General features: G+C 45.6%; 1 protein-coding gene across 4 annotated transcripts in view; it reads left to right on the top strand.

Annotated features, from left to right (window-relative positions):
* Positions 1-23916, top strand: part of TRANK1 (tetratricopeptide repeat and ankyrin repeat containing 1) — a 2632183-nt gene that overhangs the window by 1274662 nt on the left and 1333605 nt on the right. For all 4 annotated transcript variants that reach the window (XM_069613200.1, XM_069613201.1, XM_069613199.1 and 1 more), the window contains one exon: positions 9415-9666. In XM_069613200.1, coding sequence (XP_069469301.1) covers positions 9415-9666 — 252 coding nt within the window. The remainder of the gene's footprint in view (positions 1-9414; positions 9667-23916) is intronic.

The following is a 23916-nucleotide window of genomic DNA, read 5'->3' as shown; positions in this document are numbered from 1 at the left end:
CTTGTGGTCTCATTGCCTGGTGAAGGAATTTATGAAGGGACTATTCTGATCGTTCCCGCCGGTGAAGGTCCCTGCCCCGGCGTGGGAGATCAACGTGGTGCTCACCAGACTCATGGGGGCCCCATTCGAGCCTATGCATTCGGCGCCGTTGAAGTTCCTGTCGTGGAAGACAGCATTTCTTGTGTCCATCACCTCCGCACGACGAGTGGGAGAGATCCAGACCCTATCTTGCAAGCCTCCATACTTGACTTTTCACGACACGAGGGTGGTGCTGAGGGCGCACCCCTCCTTTATGCCCAAGGTACCGTCGGACTTCCACCTCAACGAGCCCTTGGTGTTGCCAGTTTTCTTCCCGTCGCCTTCGTCTCCGGCCGAGAGGACTTTGCACTCACTGGATGTGGCTAGAACGCTGAAGTTCTACGTGGACTGCACAAAGAGTTTTCGGAAGACATCTCAGCTGTTCGTGAACTTTGGACCTGTGAATCAAGGGAAGGCTCGCTCGAAGGCTTCCATTTCCAGATGGCTCTCCGGCTGCATCATGTACTGTCACCGGTTGGCAAACCGACCGCTGCCCGGCCGTCCGAGAGCCCATTCGACCAGAGCGATCGCTGCTACCACGGCGTTCCTGTCTGGTGTGCCCCTGCTGGACATCTGCAGGGCTGCTACGTGGAGGTCGACGCACACCTTCACGAGATTCTACTGCGTCGATCGGGACTCCAGGGAGGAGTCCAGGGTCGGCCAACCAGTGCTGCGCAACCTGTTCGCTTAAGGTGAACCTGGTGAGGAGGTAAGAGATGCTTAATGTTGAGTTGTTGTATTGCTTAATGTTGAGCCTGTTGCCACCTCCTGTGGTTGTGCATGTGTATACTGCTATGTATTCTTATATTCATGAGCATGTGAATCCATACCAGACCCTATGCTGGAGAAGGAACAAATTACTTACCTGTAACTGTTGTTCTTCAGCATGGGTCTGGCATGGATTCACATGCAAACCCTCCCTCCTTCCCCTCTGCGGCTCTTCACTTGGTCATACTGCCACTTTACGTGCTACCAAATCTGAGGATGGCTGCCAGGGGAGGGGCTTAGGTAGAGGGCAGTTATTGGCTGGGGGCAGTATGACCCAGAGATCAGTGATTGGTTACCACTAAGAAAGACAGATCAGAAACGAAACTGATACTGATTTTTTTCTTTACCGAGGATTCCTGACCTGACGGGGAATATTCATGAGCATGTGAATCCATGCCAGACCCATGCTGGAGAACAACAGTTACAGGTAAGTAACTTGTTCCTTGTCCGTTGGTTGTGCCCCATCAAGCACTCTGTAGATCATTGATATCCCCCTCTTTGGTTCCCCCTCTTGCATTGTTAGTTCCAAGCCTGTTGGGGCTCTTGTTCCCGCCCTTTTCACTGACTGGTGGGAGATCGAATGTCGTACTTGCATGTATCTGAACCTTTCTTTTTTCCCCAGATCGAATTTCTTTTTGCATTCTAAGAAAGGGTTTGGGTTACTGTTTTGGTATATGTCCTGCAGTGTCAGGGTGTCTGCGCCCTTCCATCCCTCCCAAAATGTCTTCTTCAAGCCTGGGTTGAAGTCGATGTTATGTGCTATTGGTAATAATGGACCCAGCCCTCGTTTGATCTTTTTCATTTGCATGGCTCTGTCCCAGTTACTCAGGGCTGTTTTAGTGGCTCCTAGTAATTTTCCTTCGGCTTCGCAGGCCTTGGGATTCCGTGCCAGCAGTGCTGGTATCGGGATCTGTGTGGATGCTTGTTCTATGCCTCTCCATCCTTTGGTGTCGCTGGTTTAGCCCACTGGAGTATGGGGGCCAAGTGTGCTGCCATGATGTATCTGCCCAGATCGCCTCCCAAGAGCGCAGGACGGGTCAGTGTGTGTCTCTGTATTCTGGGTCTCTTTTTCACCCATATGAAGCTATATACTGCGTTTTGAAGTTCTCCGATTAATTGTGGCGGGATGGGGTCGATTGGTCCCACCAACCCAAGGGGAGAAGTCGTCCTTTGTAGGCCTTCGCTAGTCGAGGCGAATTCAGAGCTTCAGCACTGCAGCAGGGCTTCACCGGGCAAACCAACGGTCCAGGAGTTGCAGCAAGCGTCTCTTCCAAATTCTTCTAATGATTCCTTCATCAAGTGGTCAACTCTGCCTTCTGTCTAAAAGATCTCGCCTTTCATGCAGTTTTCTCCCGTTCACTCGCAGCCTAGTTGTCACTCACACAGCATGGTGGCTGTCCTCCAAAGCCAACCAGCCGGCCAATCACCTTTGGGTGCATTCCTGTAACCAAGGGGACTAAACACAGGGAGGTTTGGGCCCCTCCCTCGCTTCCTGCCCTGCCAGACACGCTGGAGCCAGAGGCGGGCTTCAGCAGTCAACCCCGCCAAAGACAAAATGAACAAAGGGACCAAACCTAGTTTGGCGCGCAGAGTAAATCTCAAGAAATGGTGAAAAAAGAAAACCAGGGCCATTTTGACAAAATGGGCACCCACGGGTGTTATATTGCAGCTGCAATTGCAGCCCGCAGTAAAAACACACAACGGTAGGAAAAAATAAACCACTGCCACCAGCCATTAATTGCAGAAAGGGTAACATAAAAATGTTACATGTGAAGGTAGACAAAGGGGATACTAAGGAACCCCTCCAGCACTCTATTGTAAAATAGTGTGTACTGGGTCTACAAAGATAAAAAGGTCAGTAAGGCCAATTTTACTTTACTGCTCTTGGAAACAGTAGTTTATCAAAGAGAAGTTATTTAAACCTTTGAGAAATACTAAGGACTTCTCTGTGACGCTGCACTGAGGGTGCTGTGTGTCACAACGTAAAAAGATGAGTTTGTCAGACTCCAAAACCAAAAGAAACACAGGGTTGAAATCAAAGAAAAATACATGAGTGAGTGGGAAAAAGGTCTTGCTCTCGCCAGGATTAAAATTAAAAGTCCTAAAGTCCAGCAAAAGAGCTGGGGGTCTCTAAAGTAGAAGGGAATGAACCCAGAATTGAGAATCCTCCCTAACAATGGCCAACGAGGAGCGCCGTTTTCCACGAGAGAAAGTTAAGTGGGGCTTGATGCATAGGTCGAAAGGTGCCCCCATTAAGTCTCATCAGGACTACGTTGAGTTCCCATACCAGTGCAGGCACCTTCACCGGCGGGAAAGATCGTAAAAGACCCTTGAGAAACTCCTTGACGAGTCTGGGATCACAGCGAGGATCTTCCTGGGGATCTGGTGTAGCATGAGATGGCCGCCAGGTGTACCTTGATGGACGCGTGAGCCAAACCAGCTTTTGCCAAGGAAAGCAAGTATGGAAGAATCTGTGGGGCCGTGTGTTTGGGAACATTTTCATTTTAGTGCTTACTTCCTCCCACCTTAGAGACCCCCAGTTCTTTTGCTGGACTTAGGAATTTTTAACCTTAACCCTGGAGTGAGTGAGCCCTGTTTCTCACTCTCTCATGTGCTCGGACCTGATTTAGATTAGGCGTTACCTTTGTTTTTGGAGTCTGACAAACTCCATAGGCATCTACTTTTTGTATGATGACACAAAGCACCATCAGTGCAGTGTCACAGAGAAATCCTTTAGATTTCTCATAAGGTTTAAATACCTTTTCTTGTGTGAGCTACTGTTCCCAAGAATAGCAAGGTGAAATTGACTTTACTTACCTTTTCTGTTTGTAGGTCCAGCAAACACCTGAAATTTGCCAATTCCTCTCTACCTTAGAGACCACCAGCACTTTTGCTGGACTCGAGGACTTTTTAATTCTTAACCTGGATAGAGTGAGAGCTTTTTCCCACTCTCTCCTTCTCCACTTTTCTTGTGATTTTGGCTGTGTTTCTTTTTGGTTTCTGGAGTCTGACAAACTCTATAGGCATCTTTTTTCATTGTGTCACACAGCACCTTTAGTGCAGCGACACAGGGAAGTCTTTTAGATTTCCCAAGGTTTAAATACCTTACTCTTGGATTAACTACTGTTTGCAAGAGCAGTAAAGTGAAATTGACTTTGCTATACAAATTAACTTTCTAGACCCAGCACACACTATCTTAACATAGGTTGCTGGAGGGGTTACTTTGTATCCCCTTTGTGTCCCCTTTGTCTAGCTTCTCATGTAACATTTTTATGTTACGCTTTCCTCGATGAATGGCTGGTGGCAGTGGTTTACTTTTTAACTACTGTGGTGTGATTTTACCGCGGGCTGCTTTCGCAGCTGCAGTAAAGCACCCAAGAGTGCCATTTTTGTCAAAATGACCCCGGTCTTCTATTTTTGCCGTTTCTTTGTGGAAAGGTCCTTCTTGAGATTTACTCTGTGCGTCAAACCAGGTTTGGTCCCTTTGTTTGTTTTGCCTTTGGCGGGATTCACGAGTGAAGCCTGCCTCTGGATCCAGGGTGTCTGGCGAGGGCAGGAAGCGAGGGAGGTGCTCGAAACTCCCTGTGCTTAGTCCCATAGGAAACAGGAATGCACTCATAGGTGATTGGCTGGCTGGCTGGCTATCTGGCACGGACAGACACCCTGTTGGGTGCCTGACAGCTAGGCTGAAATGAATGGGATAAACCTTCATAAAAGGCGAGGCTTTTTGGCTTGGAAGGCAGAGTCGACCACTGGACGAAGGAATCCGAAGAAGAACTTGGAAGAGACGCCTGCTGCAACTCCTGGACCGTTGGTTTGCCCGGTGAAGCCCTGCTGCAGTGACTACTTGCTAAGTTCGAATCGACAGAGAAGCCCTGCAAGGACGACTTCTCCCTTTTAGTTAGTGGGACCAATCAACTCCCAAATAAGCCACCTGGTCACCCATCTTGGAGCTGGTTGAATTTCCTGAGAGTTGCTGCAGGAAACCGTAGCGCCAGGGAGAGGGACACCAGATTGTGTACGTTGCTTATAAGCTGGCCTAAGGCTTTTGGAATATCCTCCTTACTCCCACAAAGCAGCAATGACCAAGCCTGACCCCCCCGCGCCTCCGCCTCAGTCGAGTGCGGGACTTCAGATGTGAGGAAAGTCCACCTTGACAGCCAGGAACCATGCTTATTGCTATTTGCTGTACAGCAAGGAGCTGAAACGCTAAAAACAGCCATTCAAAGTAAAGTTTGCCGGTTGCCAGTTTTGACAGCACTGGTGTAGCACAGGAGTCCCCCAACGTCCTCCCTCTTGTCCCACGACTGAGGCCCAGGAACAGTGAGATCTGCAGAGCTGCACAGGAACAGAAGTCTTCAATTGCATCTTTTCTGCTTTACCAAGGTACTGTAAAACAAGTTTAAGAACTTACCTCTTACTGTGGAAGTGCTTGTAACGTCTACAGCTCACAAGTCTAAGCAGCTTGTGGCCCTACATTTGATTCTTCTTTTTTATCAAAGACTCTGAAGGACTTGTGCAAAGAATTTTCCATTTGCTTACCTGAAGTGCTGCATCCCATACAAGGACTTTTGCCCATCGACTTTGGCTTAGCCTATTTGAATTCAATGACTCTTCTAAGTGCTATCTGAAAGTATTTGCCCTGTTTATGAATGTTTGTAATTTTTTGTGTTCTAATTACTTTAGCCTTTTACCAATTTTTTAAGAGTGTTCTGAATGCCAACAGTAAGATATTAATGTCCCCAGCATGTTTGTTACAGAAGTCACCTGTGGGTGTAGGTTGTGTCTGTGGGCCATCCCAAAAGGGTCTTGTCTGATTTGGAAACTCAAATTGTACAGTATTGAGGTATATTTGTGTGTTACTATTCTATTGCCCCCTTCTGAAGAAGGCTTTATAACTGACCGATTAATACATTATTAATTGTTTATGCAAGAAACCTTGAGTGTTAAGAGTTTATTTGAATACCTGTAACTGTGAATCTTTTTGTAACTCCGCTACTGCTCACATTTCCTCTCTTGAGATAAGCCTGGCTGCTCAACACGCTACTAAAACTGTGTAGTACAAGCTTATACCAAAGGTTGGGTGTCTTATACCTGTAGCCATAGTTGCTTGTAGTGTTCCCAGAGGGTACTGCATTCAAACTTTGCCTACCAGAGATGCCCCGCAAGGACGACTTCTCCCTTTGAGTTGGTGGGACCAATCAACTCCAAGTAAGCCACCTGGACATCCTCTTGAAGCTGGGTGAATTTCCACTGCAGTCGCTGCTGGAAAGGAATAGCCAGGGAGAGGAACACCAGATCGTGTGCGTTGCCTTTAAGATGGCCAAGAGCTCCAGGAAGATACTCCGGACTCCCAGGAAGCAGGACTGACCGAGCCTGAGCCACCTCAACAGAGTGCTGGACCCCAGATGCAAGGAAAGCCCATCTCGACAGCCAGGAACCGTGGTTTTGCTATTTGCGGTATACGCGAGGAGCTGAAACACCGAAGTGCTGCTTGTTTGAAGATTGCCGGTTGCGGTCGGTGACCGTCAGGAGTCCCCAAAAGTCCTCCCTCTAGTCCCCACGACTGAGGTCCAGGAACACCAGGATCTGCAGAGTTGCACAGGAACAGGAGCCATCTGCTGCACTTTTCAGCAACCTAAAGGTACTATCCAGTCTAAGAGAACTTACCTCTTGTAGTGTAACCTCACTTGTCCTCGTTGGAGACTTGTATTGGTTGCTCTGTAGAGTTGCTAACAGCTTCTTTACATCACAAGCCTAATCAGCTTGTGGCCCTACTTTGATGTCTTCTTATTCTACAAAGCCTTCTAAAACATTGTGCAAGACTTTTACTTACCTGTAAGAAGTGCTTCAGTTCACCTTGACTTTTGCTAACTTAACACTGGCCTGGCTCACTGAATGGCTCTTCTCTCCTCTGCTTATGTGTTTTGCTTCCTTCCAGGAAAATGTTAACTGACTTGGCATTGGGGGGTTTTGTTGAAAGTACTTGCCTGATTAAGAATAATTGTGTGAACACTTCTTGTTCTGAAACCTCTTTTCCTTTAACAGTCTCAAGTATATTCTTTATGCAACAGTGATATATTGATGTCCCCAGCACCCTAACTATTGAAGTCACCTGAGGGTGTAGGTAGTGTTTGTAGGACATCCCAAATGGGTAATTGCTGATTTAGAAACTAAGAGTGTGTATTTTGAAGTGTATTTTTGTGTTGCATTATATTACTCCCTTCTGAAGAAGGCTTATTCAAACTGACTGTTAAATAAATTAATAATTGTTTAATCATGAAGCCTTCTGTGTAAGAGTTTATTTGAATACTTGTCACTGTGAATCTCTGTATACCAGCTCACATTGACATTGAGATAAGCCTGGCTGCTCAACATGCTACCAACCTGTGTAGTACAGACTTATACCAAAGGTTGGATTCCTATTGCGAGGAGGTCAGGGTTGTTGTATTGCACCCAAAGGGTACTGCACACAATCTTTCCTAACAGTATACTCGCATCTTCTTGCCTCAACGTCATCTGCTGGAGTCTTATTTTCATCGAGGTCACATGAGTGGAGACCACGTTTCGTGCTTCAATTTAATGTTAGCTGGTATTAAAATGAATAAAACTTGGCACTCATTTTCTCCCAGCTGCATCTTGGCAGAAGCGTGGCTCATCTCTTGGATTAATTGTATCCTTTGAATAGCCAACCAGTTCTCGGCTGCCCTGGCCTTCTTGACACTGGGACATATAAGCCTTCTTGATTGTTCCTTGCTCGCCAGCTACTGTTTATTAACTGCAATACACTTTCAGACTTTCTGTCCATGGGATCCCAGTTTGTTGAAACATTATGTGGAACATCCAGATTTCTTATACTTTATGTATACCTTGGCGGAACCGACTGCAATCTATATACTACATATAGATAGCTTCTATATCACTTAGTCTGCTTGCATTACTGACTCTGTACAATTGTAAAATGGCTTGCATTTTCTTCCGTGCTCTTCACACGTGTAATCTTCATTTTGCATGTAACAGGTTACTCAATTCTTTTATTTCCTCATCAGGTTCTATATGTTCTCTTTACATTATCCACTGCTACCTCTTCTCAGTGTGTCATGTTACATTTTTTGACGTCACCAGTCTGCTCTTTCGTTCATCTTCTACCGGTCTTCAGGGATCTTTCCTAGGAGGCTGTCAGCTTTCCGTGGATCCATAAAGAATGGCTTCCTCAATGGGTACTTTGCTTCGAAATCTGCTTGTGTTATTCACATCATTACAGGTGTCGACCTTGTCACTATCTCTGGCTCCCAACATATAGGCAGGTTAGGGGTGGGTCTGGTAGAGGCTTTTGGCTCCTCCTCTACATGGTCGTGCCGAGGTCTATGGTAAAAGCATTGCACATTCGAAAATGTCTTTGACATCAGTGAAAGGTTCAAGCCCGATTGAGGGGGACTGGAAATATGAAATAATTTGGTGGAAGGGAACCCCTAACGAATGTGAATGAAGTTTGAGGAAGGGAACCCCTGCAAGTGCTGTGATTGCGAGGTCTACATTGAATTAGGTACTTTCTGTTGAAAGGTCCGAGCCCGACAGAGGGAGACATACGTGAACTTTGGTTGAACTGTGAAAGAACTTTTAGAAAACTGGAACAAGTGACTCTAACGTGGAAGGCCAAGCGGGCCTTGACCCATGTTTTTAACTGCCTTTTTTTTTTTTTAACCTGAGCCAGAGTGCGTCATCCTGTTTACGGGGGCCGCCTTGCTCTTTGATGTCCAACGTGGGGAGGAGAGCTGACTCAGCCACCTTGATCCTTTGTTATAACTCTGATTTTCCTTTGCATACACATTCCCCTTTACTCACTTTTTGTATAAGAGATAAGGCAGGCATTAGGTTTTGTTAGAATAGGTCATTTGGATTTGACAAATACTGACTAGGACTGTGTTTTCGTTATTCTTTGTTGTAGAAACTACTCCCATCATAGCTCTAGGGCAAAATAGGAGTTTTCCCAACACCAAGAATTTAATAAAGGTTTGTGTGTCAGTGTCCTACTTATCATGACTCCCTTGCAGTAAGTAAGTATTTTCATTTCCTCATCTTCTGCAGCGCGTAGGCCTGCCTGAATGGACTGGGTCCTGAAACCTTGATGCTTTTTTCTGCCAAACATGTAGTAGACCTTGCTACACTAAAACTGAGGATATCTTTGCCACCTTGCAAAAAAGTTTGTAGAAACATATACTTTGTTTATTGCTGCCATTACATTGTGCACAACACGTCAAAGTAAATGTTAGCTTGATAAGCCGCTCTTCGGTATAGCTTTAAGAATTTGTATTTTTCAGAAAACGTTTCTCCATTGAATTTTTTGTTGCAAATTGTGTTTTTTGTTTGTTTCATATCTAGAATAAACCATTGGGCAGCGTGAAGACCTTGGCCTTTTTTCTGCCTTTGAAAATACTGTAATTCATTATAGAACATTGCAGTTTGTAATTTATCTATTGCTTTACTCAGTTGCATGTTGACTTTCCTACAGGAGAACACACATATTAACATGCTTGATGTTTTTGTAACATTCCCTTTATTCTTCAGAAATCCCCCAGGACATCACTTGTGACATTGCAGAATGCTATGCTAAAGTGTTGGTGCATGATTTATTAATGAAGCAAAGGTGGCACGAGGTCCTAATGCTACTGACTCGGAACGCCAATGGGGATGTAATACAAGAAGGACTCTTTAAACATTGCTGCCTTTCAGACTTCAATATTGGCAATGTTGTCAGTCATCTTGGCCCCATGTATAAGCAACGGATACAGCTTCTGAGATGCCTTTTTGAAAGAGGAGGTGAGTTCTCACCCATATCAGGCTTATTTGGAGATATTTTCTATTGACTTGCTGTGGGTGTGTGGGTATGTGTGAGAGAGAGAGAGAGATTATCTACACTGTGCCTCATTATGGTGTATTTTATCCTTAGAACTGGGAATGCTTTAAAATGTTGAAATTGACTTTTGATTCGACATTATCATACATTTTATTGACATTTCTTCTGTTGAGCAAAATTGTAAAAATGTGGATAGCTTATTGTCAAACCTATACTTTGTTAGCATTTTAGGGACTTTGTGGGATGTTCACGGACTTCTCCAGCATTGGATCTTGCATGGATTCACAATCTCTTGAATATTCCCCGTATTCAGGCTGGGAATTCTCAGTAACATTAAAGCAGTTTACTTTTACATGTTTAAACTGCTCGTCATTTTGGGTCATACTGCCTGCAGCAAATTAGACAGGACACCTTAGCTCCACTCCTTTTGGCCATCTTCAGATTTGTTTTACTGCACATTAAGTGTTGGGAGTCCTCGAGAATTCTCTCTTCTCGAAATTCTGGGATTTTTTGTCTATTTTTTCTACCTTTTTTCATCTAATCTCTTAATTTTGTGTTGCTTGCCTTCTCACCCATTGCAGTGAAGTTTCGCCAATTTAATTGCTTTCAAAGTTCAGATTTTCCATCTTAGAACTTCAGGGATCCATGGAGATGACAGACACGAAGAAGAAAAGCCTATTTAAGCCCTACTTGACATGTAACCGACATGTAACCTGAAGAACGTATACATGGAATGCTTCATGAGTGTTAGACAAGATTGTATGTAGTAACCTTGTGGGAGACTACACCAGCCTTGTCTTCTTGGCAATAGAGACCCAACTATTGATATAGGTCTGTACTACACAAGTTGGTACAGTGACTGAGCTACCAAACTTATCTGAAAAGGGGTAATTGTGAGCTGTAGAGATGTGACACAGAGATTCACAGTTAGAAGTATCCAAATAACACTTATACTCAAGGTTGTCTAGTAAAGTAAGTAAAATAAGTATTAATTGAACAGTCAGTTTCAAAATAAGCTTTCTTTAGAAAGGGCAAGGTGCAACAATAAAATATACTTTAAATACACTTTTTAAGTTAAGCAAGTAGATAGCCTTTTGGGATGGCACACAGACACTTCCTACACCATGGGGTGTCTTCAATTGCTAGGACACTGTGGACATTGATATTATCACTTTTGACACTTAAATGCAATACTGAGTTTGTGGAAGAGGAAAAAGGTTAGGGAAGGAAACAAAGGTTAACAGGTTCTCTGAACAGGTAAGTGCTTTACAATCCCCCAATGAAGTATGTTTTAACACTTTCCCAGCAATACAAGGAACTTATGTACCACCTATGAGGGACAGTTAAACACAAAGTCAATGGGTCAGAAGAGTCTGCAGGGAGCCAGGAAAGCCAATGTCAATTGAACAAAGTCTAGGGGAGCTGAGGCACTTTTTGTAGATAGCACAAAAGCCTTGCACACAGTTATATAGAGAGTTTGTAGAAAAGAATCACTGATGGGTCACAAGCTGTAAGACTTGTTAAAGCAAAGCTGCAAGCAACTAGGCAGAAAAAGCAGCTACTCTAAGTCACCAGTGAGACAGACAAGCTACCAATCAAAAAGGTAATTACCCCTTTAGTTAAGACAGTACCTTAGGTTGGAAGAAGAGGTTCCAGCTGGCTTCTGTTCCTGTTGCAGTCCTGCATATCTAGTGTTCCTGGGCCTGGGGAAAAGAGGGAGGACATCTGAGGACTCCTGCCGTGCGGTTTGAAGCTCGGCGGCAGCAATGGGCTCTTTACAATTCAGCAGCACTTCGTGGTTTCAGCTACCGGTCAATAGCACCGCCACGGTTCTCAGACACCTTATGGGCTGCCCTTGCTTCTGGTATCCAGCACTTTGTTGAGGTTGCTCAGGCTTGGTTCATCTTGCTTTGAGAGGTTTACTGAGGATATTTCTGGAGCTCGGCCCGGTTTAAAGGCACTCGTTTCTGGCGTTTCTACCCCCTGGCACTTGGTTCCAGCAGCAGCAAAGAAGTACAGCCAGCAGGCAGAGGGGTTCCAGTCAAGTTCATCTTGGGACGGTTGGTCCCACAAACCCAAGGGAAGAAGTCGTCCCTTCCGGGCATGATATTTGGAGCTTCAGCACTGCAGCAGGGCTTCACCGGGCAAACCAACAGTACAGGAGGGTGCAGCAAGCTTCTCTTCCAGTTTCTTTCTTCGGATTTTTCGTCCAGTGGTCTATTCTGCCTTCTGTCCAAGAGACCTCACCTTTTATGCAGGTTTTCTCCCATTCATTTGCATCCTAGCTGTAACTCACACAGCAGGGTGGCTGTCCTGCCATTCAATCACCTTTGAGTGCATCCGTGTAACCAAGGAGACTAAGCACAGGGAGTTTCGGGCACCTCCCTCGCTTCCTGCCCTTCCAGACACGCTCGAGCCAGAGGCGGATTTCAGCACTGATGCCCACCAAAGACAAAATGAACAAAGAGACCCAAGCTGGTTTGGCGGGCAGAGTAAAACCCAAGAAAGCCCTCACAAGCAAGAAATGGCGAAAAAAGACAACCAGGGCCATTTTGACAAAATGGGCATCCATGGGTGCAATACTGTGGTAAAAACACTCAATGGTAAGACAATTAAACCACTGCCACCAGCCATTAATTGTAGTCTTTGTAACATACAAAATGCTACATGAGTAAGTAGACGAAGAGGATCCTAAGTAACCCCAAGCACTCCACATAAGATGGTGTGTGCTGGCTCTACAAAGAGAAAAAGGTAAGTAAAGTACATTTCATTTTACTACTCTTAGAAACAGTAGTTTATCACAGAAATGGGAATTCTCCCTAACAGTGAGCAGTGTTTTTACTGTCTTTACCTGGACCACGGCTTGACCAGCTCTGCCATCTGTCAGTCATTCTCATCCAAGACCTGCAAGGTTAGTGGCCTGGGGGGATGAAGGTGCCGAGGCCTCTGACTTGGCCTCTGTCTGTAGTTATGCCTCTGCCAGGCACAACAGACCCCTAGAGCGCCCTCCCTTGAGTGCGGTCCCATGAAAAATCTTTCTGAGGGAAGGCGGCTAAAAAGGGGCATGGGTCACTTGCCCGGGCTGTGCTCCCTTCTCGACAGTGTCATTGATGTCTCCATCTATGGCTACGGTCACCTCGATGACCACTTCAGCGCTGAGAATGCCTACATCAACAGCTTTGTCATTGAAGCACTCTTCAGAAAGTTGGCGCTCGTCCACAACTACAGTTCCTTCAATGATGGCATCATCGTCAACGACTCAGTCACCCTAAATTCTCATTGACGATGAAGTCTTCGACCATCAACCTGTTGACGACTCAGTCAACCGCCTCGTTGATGACCAAGACAACTAATTTGGTGTGTGGAGTAGTGTGTCTGGTGTTACTGGCGGAGAAACGTACCCAGAGGAAATTCACTTTTAAATATAGTTTTGCAGCGTCTTGGAGCAATATTAAAAGTCTTTCTACGCTGTTCTCTGCGGACCCAAAAGAGGCGGACCCATATAACACTGGCGCAGAGCGCAGCGCGGTGTCTGGAGTAGTGTGTCCGGTGCCCACGGCTTGCTGTTTGCTGCCTGTTTATGGTATGGAGCTGGTTTTCCCTTATGGGAGGAGTAAATGTGCTGCATTGACCGTCTATTTTTCTCTAACTTTAATTTAAACCAACGGTTTCATAACAGCGCCTGGACACATTCAGTTGTCTATCCTATATTGACTTGGAGCGTATTTATTTGCACTGCTAATATCGCCTGTTTATCTCCACGAAGGAAGACTGTACACATTCAACGGCTGATATTTAGAGGCGTTGACTGGCGCTGATTCGGAAGCGATTGGGCTTCTTTGAGCATCTCATGCCAGGTACTGTGTTAGGTGCCGCCGAGTACTCTACTCTGCTATCGGGGGATCTTTTAATCAACTGCTGACCTCACTAATGTAATACTCATTGAGGCTCCTCTCTTTGGAATTTGTATTTTTTCCTTCTGCCGTCTATTTATAACTCTTCCTGAAGACTATTCTTTGGGAGTAACTATGGGCCACAGCCTTTGTGCTCTCCGAAGCAGCACTTCTATTGGAAATCACCATATAAAACGTTTATCTGGAGGTCGCAGAAGAGGATGTAGTTGCGGAATACAGCATTTGAGTTACTTAACGTATAGCCACCCAATTGCCCCTTATTAGGGGCATATATCTTCATAAACTGTATCCACTTTTTTGGCTGCTTAATAGAGACTGCACTTTAGCACTTTTTTCAGAGTAACTGTTACCACTGGGAAAACTTGAAATTTGAAACTTTGTGATTACTGTTCATTTTATATGAATTTTTAAACTGTGAATGAATTGTTAATGAAATTGGATAGATTTTTGTATTTGTGTATTTGTATTTTAGGACCGTAAATCTATGTTCTATATGAAATCTGATGAATTGTAGTTTTAAGAAATAGTGGATGACAAGATTTTAGAAAAGGGTGGGCTATTTTCTTCCGTCTTTTCCTTTCTTCTTTTTGTAGTGTCTATAGTTGGATCTTACATTTTAAAAACCACTGCGGGGCGTGCCGGTCCTGGGGCCCCTTCAGCGAGTTGACTGTGTTTTATCCCTTAATCCTATTTCCTTGAGAGATTATTATAACCCATACTGCAACCATCTGTTGGGACGACAATTCTATTTCTTGTTCTCTCTCTGATTATACAACGATTTATTATGCCGCAAAAATGACTTAGAAGCCAATTAGTAGCTGACGATTCCCGTGAATATATCACGGACACTGCTAAAAGTATAATTGTGAATGATATCATACTACCAGGGAAGACAAAGGTGGGAGATAAGGTTTTGGCCATTACAGCCTCTTACCAGAGGCCAAAACCCAACTTAATGAAAATGTCTCTCCCAAGTAATTAGTTAATGTTCATTCTGTAAAATAGGGAAATAGCTTTGCTATAGTCTTAATCCATAATGCGGAGGATGATGATGTAGAGGAGGTCCCAAATATGGCCTGCACTCCAGCCACTCATGTCGAAATGCCAGAAGCATACTCGCCAAGATATGTGACATATAAAGAGCAAATGAACCAACAGAGAGCCACGGTGGGGCTCTGTCCAGTACCCATCAGATGGACATGTGTACCTATTGAAGCGCCAATAACCAGGCAACCGTGGGCTGCAAGGTACCCACTGAGGCAACCATACCAGCAGCTGATACGAAATGGAGATTACTTGCAAACAGTCCCTGAGAGCCCTAATGGAAGGTAGATGGTGACAACAAATGATCACAAACAACGAACAAAAAACTGACAGGGCTGAAAACAAAGAGTAATGATGTAATTGACATATAAGAAGAAACAATGTTCGTAAACAGAGACGGAACCATGAAGTAAGATGAAAATATGCAACTGACTGAATGCATGTAAATAGGCTTGGAACGCAAAAAGCTAAGTAAACGGTACTGCTTGCAATGCTTAGTAGAAAAATAGAGCGGCATGCGCCCAATTATATCTCTACTTCAAAGAAGCACGCTATACGAGTGCGACTCCATTTTGTAAAACAAAACTAAGCCCTGGCTGCAAGGGGGCCACCAAGGCCGAGATTCATATTCCAGCTAAAGCCAGAAGGAAAGAGCGGAATCGAAACTCAGCAAGAAGTAGCTCATGCTTGGGAATTCGAGGTCAACTCCAGGAAGGGAGGAGAGCGGCTGCTTTGAAGAATCAAAACGTCAGAGCATGACTGCCAGCCAGTGAAGGTCGAGATAATAGGCCCAGGCAGGTGGCTGGGCTGAACAAAGAATCAAATATACGAAAAGAAGGAAAATGAAGCAGATTCACAGTAAACACCACAGTTTTGAGGCCATCCTCAGCCAACTAATTGACACATAGCCCTAAAGGTACTGATTGATGGAAGGGAGGCAGGGTGAATCTTGGGGCACTCCGCATCTGGGTGTCCATTCTGCTTGCTGCTAATTAAAGTGGAGATGTATGTCTAGGGGTGTAACCCACCCAATCACAATGGACCAAATGATCTAGGGTCCTATAGCTTGTAGAACCAATAAGACGTCGTAGTTGTAGTGATGTCTATCACAAGTGATGTAGTGGGACGGGCGTAGAGGCCCATCCGATAAGAGTTGTCCAATCCGCATGCTCTGTTACCATATACAGATATAGCACCTATACTTAAGTTACCTTTCCGACCAATATAATTGCATGACAAACTTATGAGTTTTGCACGTCAGAATGATGACGAATTTTGCCCATAAAAGTTGCTGTCTGAATGAAGAAGTTGGGAGTTGAAGCGAGACAGGCGATTGCATCATTGAGGATTACCATTTGTTTCCCTGTTTTTTGTACTTGTCATTAAACAGACTTCCCTTTGCCAAACCATTGAGTTGTCCTTATTTAAGTGTGTCGGAGTAAGTGAATCCTGCACCCTAACCTCCTCAAGGTGCAGCTATCTTGTCTTACAGGTACTAGAGGGTGAGTTCTGACCCATGGGCCCGTCATAGGATGCTCCGCCCTCCTGTACACTTGGTAGCGTGAAGATGGTTCGACCATCAACTATTGATTGTTTAATACTAAGACACCCATAGACCGACGGCACGAAGTAACTCTAGCCCTTCGACAATATCACAAGTCCATTGCCATTCGACTGAGTAGACTGAGAAGCTTCCCGTGGACAATGATAGAAGTAAGTCCATCAAATCTGCAGTAAGTCTGAAGGAACCTGCCTTTCCAAGCATAACCCTTCTCATTCCCATGGGCAGTGGATCGGACGAAAAGACCGCAAGAGGAGGTAATGACAGAGGGGCTGGTGATCCCGAAGTTCCAGAGAGGAAAAGATGCGAGCAGTGAGTGCAACAATAAACTCATTACTTTGGCAAATGTCTTGTAGGCATTAGAACAAGTAAGGGAAAGCTAACAGAGGGTGGCGTAAAATAGTCAGAAGTAGAGAAGACTATGTATATAAGGGTTTAATAACTTGATTATAATACAGAAAAAGTAAGAGGATACCGGGAGGGCACCCGAGAGAGTATACTGGGAAGGTACCCGAGAGAAAAAGTAAGAGGATACCGGGAGGGCACCCGAGAGAGGATACTGGGAAGGTACCCGAGAGAAAAAGTAAGAGGATACCGGGAGGGCACCCAAGAGAAAAAGTAAGAGGATACCGGGAGGGCACCCGAGAGAAAAAGTAAGAGGATTCGCCTTGTTCCTGCTCTTTAATACAGCTGTCAGATGAAACGTGAACTCAGGGCCCACATAATAGGGGACGACTAGGCTACAGTGATGATTAAAGACGGCACAAAGGGAGTTTGTTTAAACCCCATGTCGGGGTATTGATTAGAAGGCAGGTATATGTGTGTCCAGCTGGTGTCCGTCTAGTCTGTCATACGTGTCCTGTTATATGTCAAACGTAAAAGAACTGTATCATTCATTGCTTGAAATGAAGTGTGGGCTTTACGCGATTCCGTATCTAAGAGGGAATCACCAATAAATTGATGTTTTAGAGTAAAGTGATGATATAGAATTTTGGCGGGAAAGATTGGATTGGAGCTTGCGTATTTGGTGTTCGCTCATACTGTTGGATGTATGAAAAGTACATAAAACAGTGTTGGTAACGAAGGTTGAGAATGGAGGTGGTTACCCCACTTGCCCATTTGTGCAAGCAATTACCCAAGCACGCACTAAAGCTCAAGAAGTATAGTGCGGAGTGGGTTAAGGGTACCGCCCACAAAATGTTTATGCCATGGCCACAGAACGGGTCTTTATCTAAAGCCGTTTTACAGCACATGACAACTTATTTGCATGCCACTAAAACGGGCAAGAAACTAGAGAAACGTCTTGCTGTTCTAGAACTGTGGAAAATGTTTGAACAGCCAAAGGAGGAAGAGCCTCCTGCAGATTGGATACTAAACATATGCCCTGCCTGAGCCAGAGATCGAGTGGAGTAAGTCAGAGGGACTCTACCCGTTAAGAGAGCTTAAGGCAGCTACAGGGTACAGCAACCCCACGTATGAATCACCTCCATACAGTAGTGACTAAATCAAGGAGAAGGAACAGGAAATTAATCTTACCTCCGCTGTCCCGAGGGACTAGGAGAGACGCAATGATGAGAGGAAAGACGAGGCACAGAGTAGTGCACCTCTCGTTAAGGAAAGAGAGGGAAAGAAATGGAAGGGAAGCGAAGGCAGAACTGATGAGATAGCATTCGCAAAAGACGAATGGATGGGAGGACAGACATTGCTGAAACTTGATGGTAAAGGGAGTGATAATATAAGGCCGAGAGAGAAGTCTGATGAGGCATAGAGAAGGGAAAAGAAGGAAAAGGAAATGATGGACGACAGAATAAAAAAGAAAGATAGGCTGAGGCGAGAACAGCTATATCGCGAAGAGCAAGGAAAACCGCTCAGTCGAAAACAATGTGTAGCCTATGCACAGTACAGACAGAATATGCAAAGGTTGGAAGAAGAGCAAAGAGTATGTGAAAGGAGGATAAGGAGACGGGAAGACGAGGAAGTTAGAAGGGCAAATGAACGTAGAGATGAAAGGAGAAGAGAAGAAGATAAGACTAGAGAAGAAGCAAGGAAGCGCAAGGAAGTCGATGGTGATATAGAGCGCAAACCTAGACAGAGGGCACGGGATCTTGAACATTTGGAGCGGGAAGTTAAACCCAATCCTGTTTTAGAATGGGAAGACATCGAAGAATTCTTCCCTGCAAATGAGTCAATATCAGGCACGAGTGGGGCAAACATTGAGGATGACTTCGACACCAGAAGCATCGGGGAAACGATTGATAAAATATACGATGAATTGGGGCTGGAACAAATTTCCCAAGGGGGAAGGGAAGATGAGTGCTTGGAAAGCACTCGGCTGTATGACACTGAGGATGTCACTCGAAGTAGTGGGAACAGGGGACTGTCCCTGGACAGGCTAGAAATTAGTAAAAATAAAGAAGATGCAAGGAGTTATGTGAACTGGGAACAAGCAGCATCCGACTCCGGGTTGGGAAACGGAGGACGAGACACACGAAGAAATGAGACAACGCGAAAAGTGGCTCCCAAGGGGTATGATGGTCAGACACTAGCGAGTCCGCACCTAGGGTATCGGGGTTCGCCGCGCAGCCTGGCCGACATGAGGGAATACCCTGCTGTCAGAGGGGGGGGCCAGCACCTGCCTATGTAGACAGATTGTGGACATTGCCAAGCAGACGGCGATGTTGGAATGCTCCCCCAGCGATAGACAGGAGAGCTATGGGGAAGGAGAAGGAATACTGTGCATTTCAGTTCCCGCTGCTAGAAAAGGGAGGCGTATGACCACAATATATTCCATGGCCACACATGGATCGAGAGACCTTGAAAAACAAGCTTCCAATGCTGACTTAGGGAGCCGGGAAATGGATACATGAATTAGAAAAAATGACAGGAGGTGTCACGCTGGCTATAGGGGACATTAAAGGTCTCCTGATCGCCATACTGGGTAAGAGAACAGACGATCTATGGAAGCGGGCTGGGTACCCTGGGGTAACCATAACTAACACTACCCATGACGGAGCACCATTCAATAATTGTAGAGCAGCAGTGTGGAAAGCGCTACGAGTGCAGTACCCAGACACTTCCGATATGGGAGCTATAATGACTCGAAAAATGAAAGAGTCAGAGGATCCCTTGATTTATTTCCAGAATTTTCAAGAAGCGTGGGTGCTCGAAACGCATGAATCTTGGAAGAAATCTATCTCTGTATTCTACCATATATTGTGCCAAGGGTTGCCAGAACCGCTGCAGAAACAGCGCAAGAAATTGATAGGAGTAGAAGCTAAACCATGGCCCGAAATACAGTTGACAATTGCATACTACTGTAGATTGTTGCAAGAAAAGAACCGAAAAAAGGAGGCAACTCATAAAGGTGAGGAAGCAAAGCTGGTGCAAAAGAAACTCTCAAAGTATGCTCTCGAGGGAGCCATGCTGACAAACCAAGCTGAGCCAAGCACGCAACAAGTGACTGACCCATTGCAGAATAACCAGAGTAGCCCAGGATTTTACCCAAGGGGTAGGGGATTTAGAGGAAGAGGATGGCAGAGTAATCAGGGAGGATTTCGAAGTAATCCGGGAGGTTTTCAGAATAATCAAGGTGGCTTTCAGAACTCGCAGATGGCCCGGCCACCGCCAGTGTGTTGTCTGTGTGGAATGACGGGACATGTGGCGCGCGTGTGCAGAAGCCAAGGCATGTGGCAACACGGCCAAGGGATGGGAACAGGCATGATGAATCAGCCTGCCGTCCCACAACAAGACTGTGCACAGAATCACGCAGTGCAGCAGCAGGTGCCAAGCTTGCAGCAAGGTACGCTGCAAGGGGTTCAACCCTCGAATATGGGGAATTTGCCACAGGGGCAGTCGCAACAGGCACCGCCGCAAATGTCACAGGGCACTTACTCCGGAGGGGGAGTCAACCCTGGAAATGGGAGCAATCCACAAGTATTCAGTGGACCATACCCATATATACAAAAGGACAGCTCACGGGAAACTCTGATGTGCTCTATCCTATCAGTGACACCAGACCCTAACAGGGAACCTAGGGTAAATGTCGTCATAGGGGGGAAAGAATACTCCTTCTTAGTTGACACGGGTGCAACACGCTCGTGCATATGAGAAGGCAAGATTTCCATGTCCGGCCAGGCCATAGACACTCAGAGTTTTACTGGAGCTCACAGTAGAGTTCCCTTTATGGACAATCTCCCAGCCTCTGTGGGGGAATGTGAGATGAATGTGCCCTTGTTATATTCACGCCAGACCCCAGTGAACATTTTGGGTCAAGATTTAATGACAAAATTGAATATGACTGTATCGTTCACAGAAGAGGGCATAGTATGCTCCATTCCAGGAATGCATTATTCCAACATGTGTGAAATTATCAGAGCGTACTCCGAACATCTAGCCATGAGAGCTATACCATTAGAACCGAAAGTCTTCGCATATGGCGTGCGTGTGCTTATGGCGGGATTGCCAGGCCTCACGGATAAAACTATGAGAACCCCTCGTGAGTTTCTATTCAGACCAAGAATACCTATGCATGAAGAACAGGGACAAGTATTTCCCTTATCAATACATATTGCAGCAGTACAAGGGGAGGTAGTAATGGTCGAAGGGTACGATGATGAAGGTAGACAATGGTGTGCAATTATATCCATTGAAGAAGGGTACTGAGTGACTGACGTCACCGATAATGATCTGTTTGAAGAACACCCTGACTCAGAAGAGACTAGGGTGGAAGTAAGTCTCATATTTTTGGTCAAAATGATCAAAGGAGAAGTGCCTCAGAGAATGATGTTGGCGCTGATCCGCCCCGCATACTTTGACGACGATATGGCCCAGGTGCCTGTCTCAGTATGGACTACAGGACCCTATGAAGTAGGGCTCCTGGAAGGAGCAGGAGAAGTGAAAATTAAATTGAAACCAGGAGCAATTTTACCAAGGGCACGACAATATCCCATGTCCAGAGAAGCAGATGAAGGGATTGCTAAGACAATTTCCGCCATGATGGAGCAGGGCATCCTTGTGACGTCAGAATCACCCTGTAATACAGTGATTTACCCCGCATGCAGGACTAGTGCGCTGGAAGAGGAGGGGCTACCTCCGAGAAGACGGCACGCCAGCACAGCACGCAGCTTTATTGGGCAGGCTGGTCAAGGCACTACAGCTCCCAGTGGGCATAGCGGTCGTGAAGTGCGCCGCCCACACTCGCGGGACAGATTTCGTGTCACGTGGAAATCACGCAGCAGACACAGAAGCCAAGCGTATGGCAAGCGTATGGCATCCAAAAATGAGACAATCATGGAAGTAGAAGTGGCACGCACCCATGAGCGTATGATGATAGCCCGAGCCACTCCAGAGGCTTATAGTAATATGGGGCAAACTCAATTGATGGAGCTACAAGGGGAGGCACCTCAGGTGGAGAAGAATTTGTGGAAACGTCGAGGGTGCTCCTTAAGCCCCTCTGACGGATTGTGGATGCAAGACAGTAATGCCTGTTCCCCTACTAAAAATAGCATTGGAGCAATTACATTACCCTATTCATATGTCAAAAGGAAGACTCGCTGCAATGCTCACAGAAGACTGGTTTACACCGAATTTGGCAGAGCATGTTGCATTCTTTATGGTGAACTGCATAATATGCCAGCAATTCACCGCTGGGCACACATTGAAAATAATGAGGAGTTATCCCCCGACCCAATGGGCCATTCCAGCACTTGCATATCAATTATTTCGACATGATTCAAGTGTGCAATGGGTACAGGTATTTAATTGTGGTGGTGTGTCCATTCTCTAGATGGATAGAAGCAGGCCCCTGTACACACCCAGACTCTTATCTGTGCTGCCAAATTTCTGGTGAGGGAAGTTTTCCCTAGATGGGGGGTGTGCGAGGTGATAAGGTCAGATAATGGGGCTCACTTTGTCAACACAGTCTTTGAGCAAATCAGCTTGTTGCTTGGTATAAAGCACAAGTTCTCGTCGGCGTATTATCCACAGGGAAATGGTAAATGCGAGAGGCTCAACGGCCTGTTAAAGGAAAGGATAGCCAAGTTGAAGCTTACTCTAAAAAAGGGATGGCTGCACTGTCTACCACTGGCATTGTATGCACTTTGGAACCAACCAGGCTCCGACCATCATCTCACGCTGCACGAGATAGTCACAGGAAGAAGAATGAGGATCCCCCTTACCCCTCGAGATAGAGCTAGATGTTATGCCCAGTCTACCCAAGAGGTACTGGTAACTGAAATGTCAGAATATCTGAACTGCATGACATCAAGCCTCGCTGTCATTTCAGACCAACTGCAGCGATGACGAAAAGGGTGCAGCACAACACCAGGCCCCGAAGGAGATGCTGAAACAGACACAGCTCAAGGACTACGTACGCCAATCATCTTCCCTGGTGACACAGTTCTTGTGAGAAATCACACAAAGAAAAGGTGGGACGAGCCAAGATGCAACGGCCTGTTCATCGTAGAGGACTGCACTTCCTCAGCCGTGGAACTGCAAGGCAGGAGAGCTTGGCTTTTCCTAAATGACATTAAACCTTATATCGGTGAGATCCCTATAGCTGCACCCCACCACGAAGAAACTACAGACAGGTTCTTCAGCACGTGCAGACAAGAGCTATGACAAGGAAGAAGGATGCATGAGCAGGAAAACCAAGACAAACAACCGGGATGCAAGTTGTGGCTTAAAACTGGCCATTTCCTCCAAGCAAAGGGAGATAAGGACATAACAAACATTCTGTGCATTCTAGTTGCAGGGCAAAGAAGAGAATCGCACATTTAAGCCACAACACACTGGTGATACGAACATTTGAAACAAGCCACAGCCAAGTATGATTAGTAAGCGAGAATTTGATGAACCAAGAACAAAAGTTAAGAACATCACACAGTCACCTGAAACAACCAACACCCAAACCTTGCTTAGCAGAACGTATGACATCCACCAACAGAAACATCACAAGGGATGTGCTGTCCTGTTTTCAGTTAATACTAGAGACATACCCATCGCTTGTAGGGAGAGTTACCAACATCACAGACTTTGTCCAAAATCCTGCCAACAAGAAAGGTCTGATCTGGCAACTACTGACTTTCATCGCAGAAGCCTTCATTGTACTACCTAAGTACGGGAATATAGACACAGATGCTTCCACCACCGGCAGACATTGATGAACTCACCTTCACGCTGTTCTATCAAATAATCGAGAAGTGTCCGACACTTGTCGGAAGAACCACGGACACACACACTTTTATCAGAGACCCTAGAAACCTAGAACAATTGAACCAGCTGTGGACTAAGCTAAATTACCTAGTGGCAATCCACGCAACAGGAAAGTGCAGAGACTGTTCGAGTCAAAAGAAAAGCTTGTGATCAAGACCCAGCAAAACAGGACAAAAGTCCCTATCACCCGTGCACAGCCAGCTGCACACAATGTCCTATTCAGACCAGTCACAGATTATGCAGAAATGGTGGGAAGGCCTGTGGATGTTGACGTCATCACCTTCCTCAGAGATCCAGCCAATATCTCACACATGGGCACACTCCTCCACGGCATTATGCTTCAGGTAGAGCTATCTAACTTCCAGCGAGAATACCTAAGGAGGTTCAAGGGAGACTTTCCGCCGTGGGACAGATCAAGAACAGCGGAAACGAGAACCCCACCATCTTGCTTTCCTTTTACCTTAATTTTTTTGTTTTTATTT

Source organism: Ambystoma mexicanum, chromosome 5p (assembly GCF_040938575.1).
Source record: "Ambystoma mexicanum isolate Mex_15411 chromosome 5p, UKY_AmexF1_1, whole genome shotgun sequence".
Lineage (NCBI taxonomy): Eukaryota > Metazoa > Chordata > Amphibia > Caudata > Ambystomatidae > Ambystoma > Ambystoma mexicanum.
Note: the sequence above shows the minus strand (reverse complement) of the source record. Positions and strands in the feature narration are given on the sequence as shown.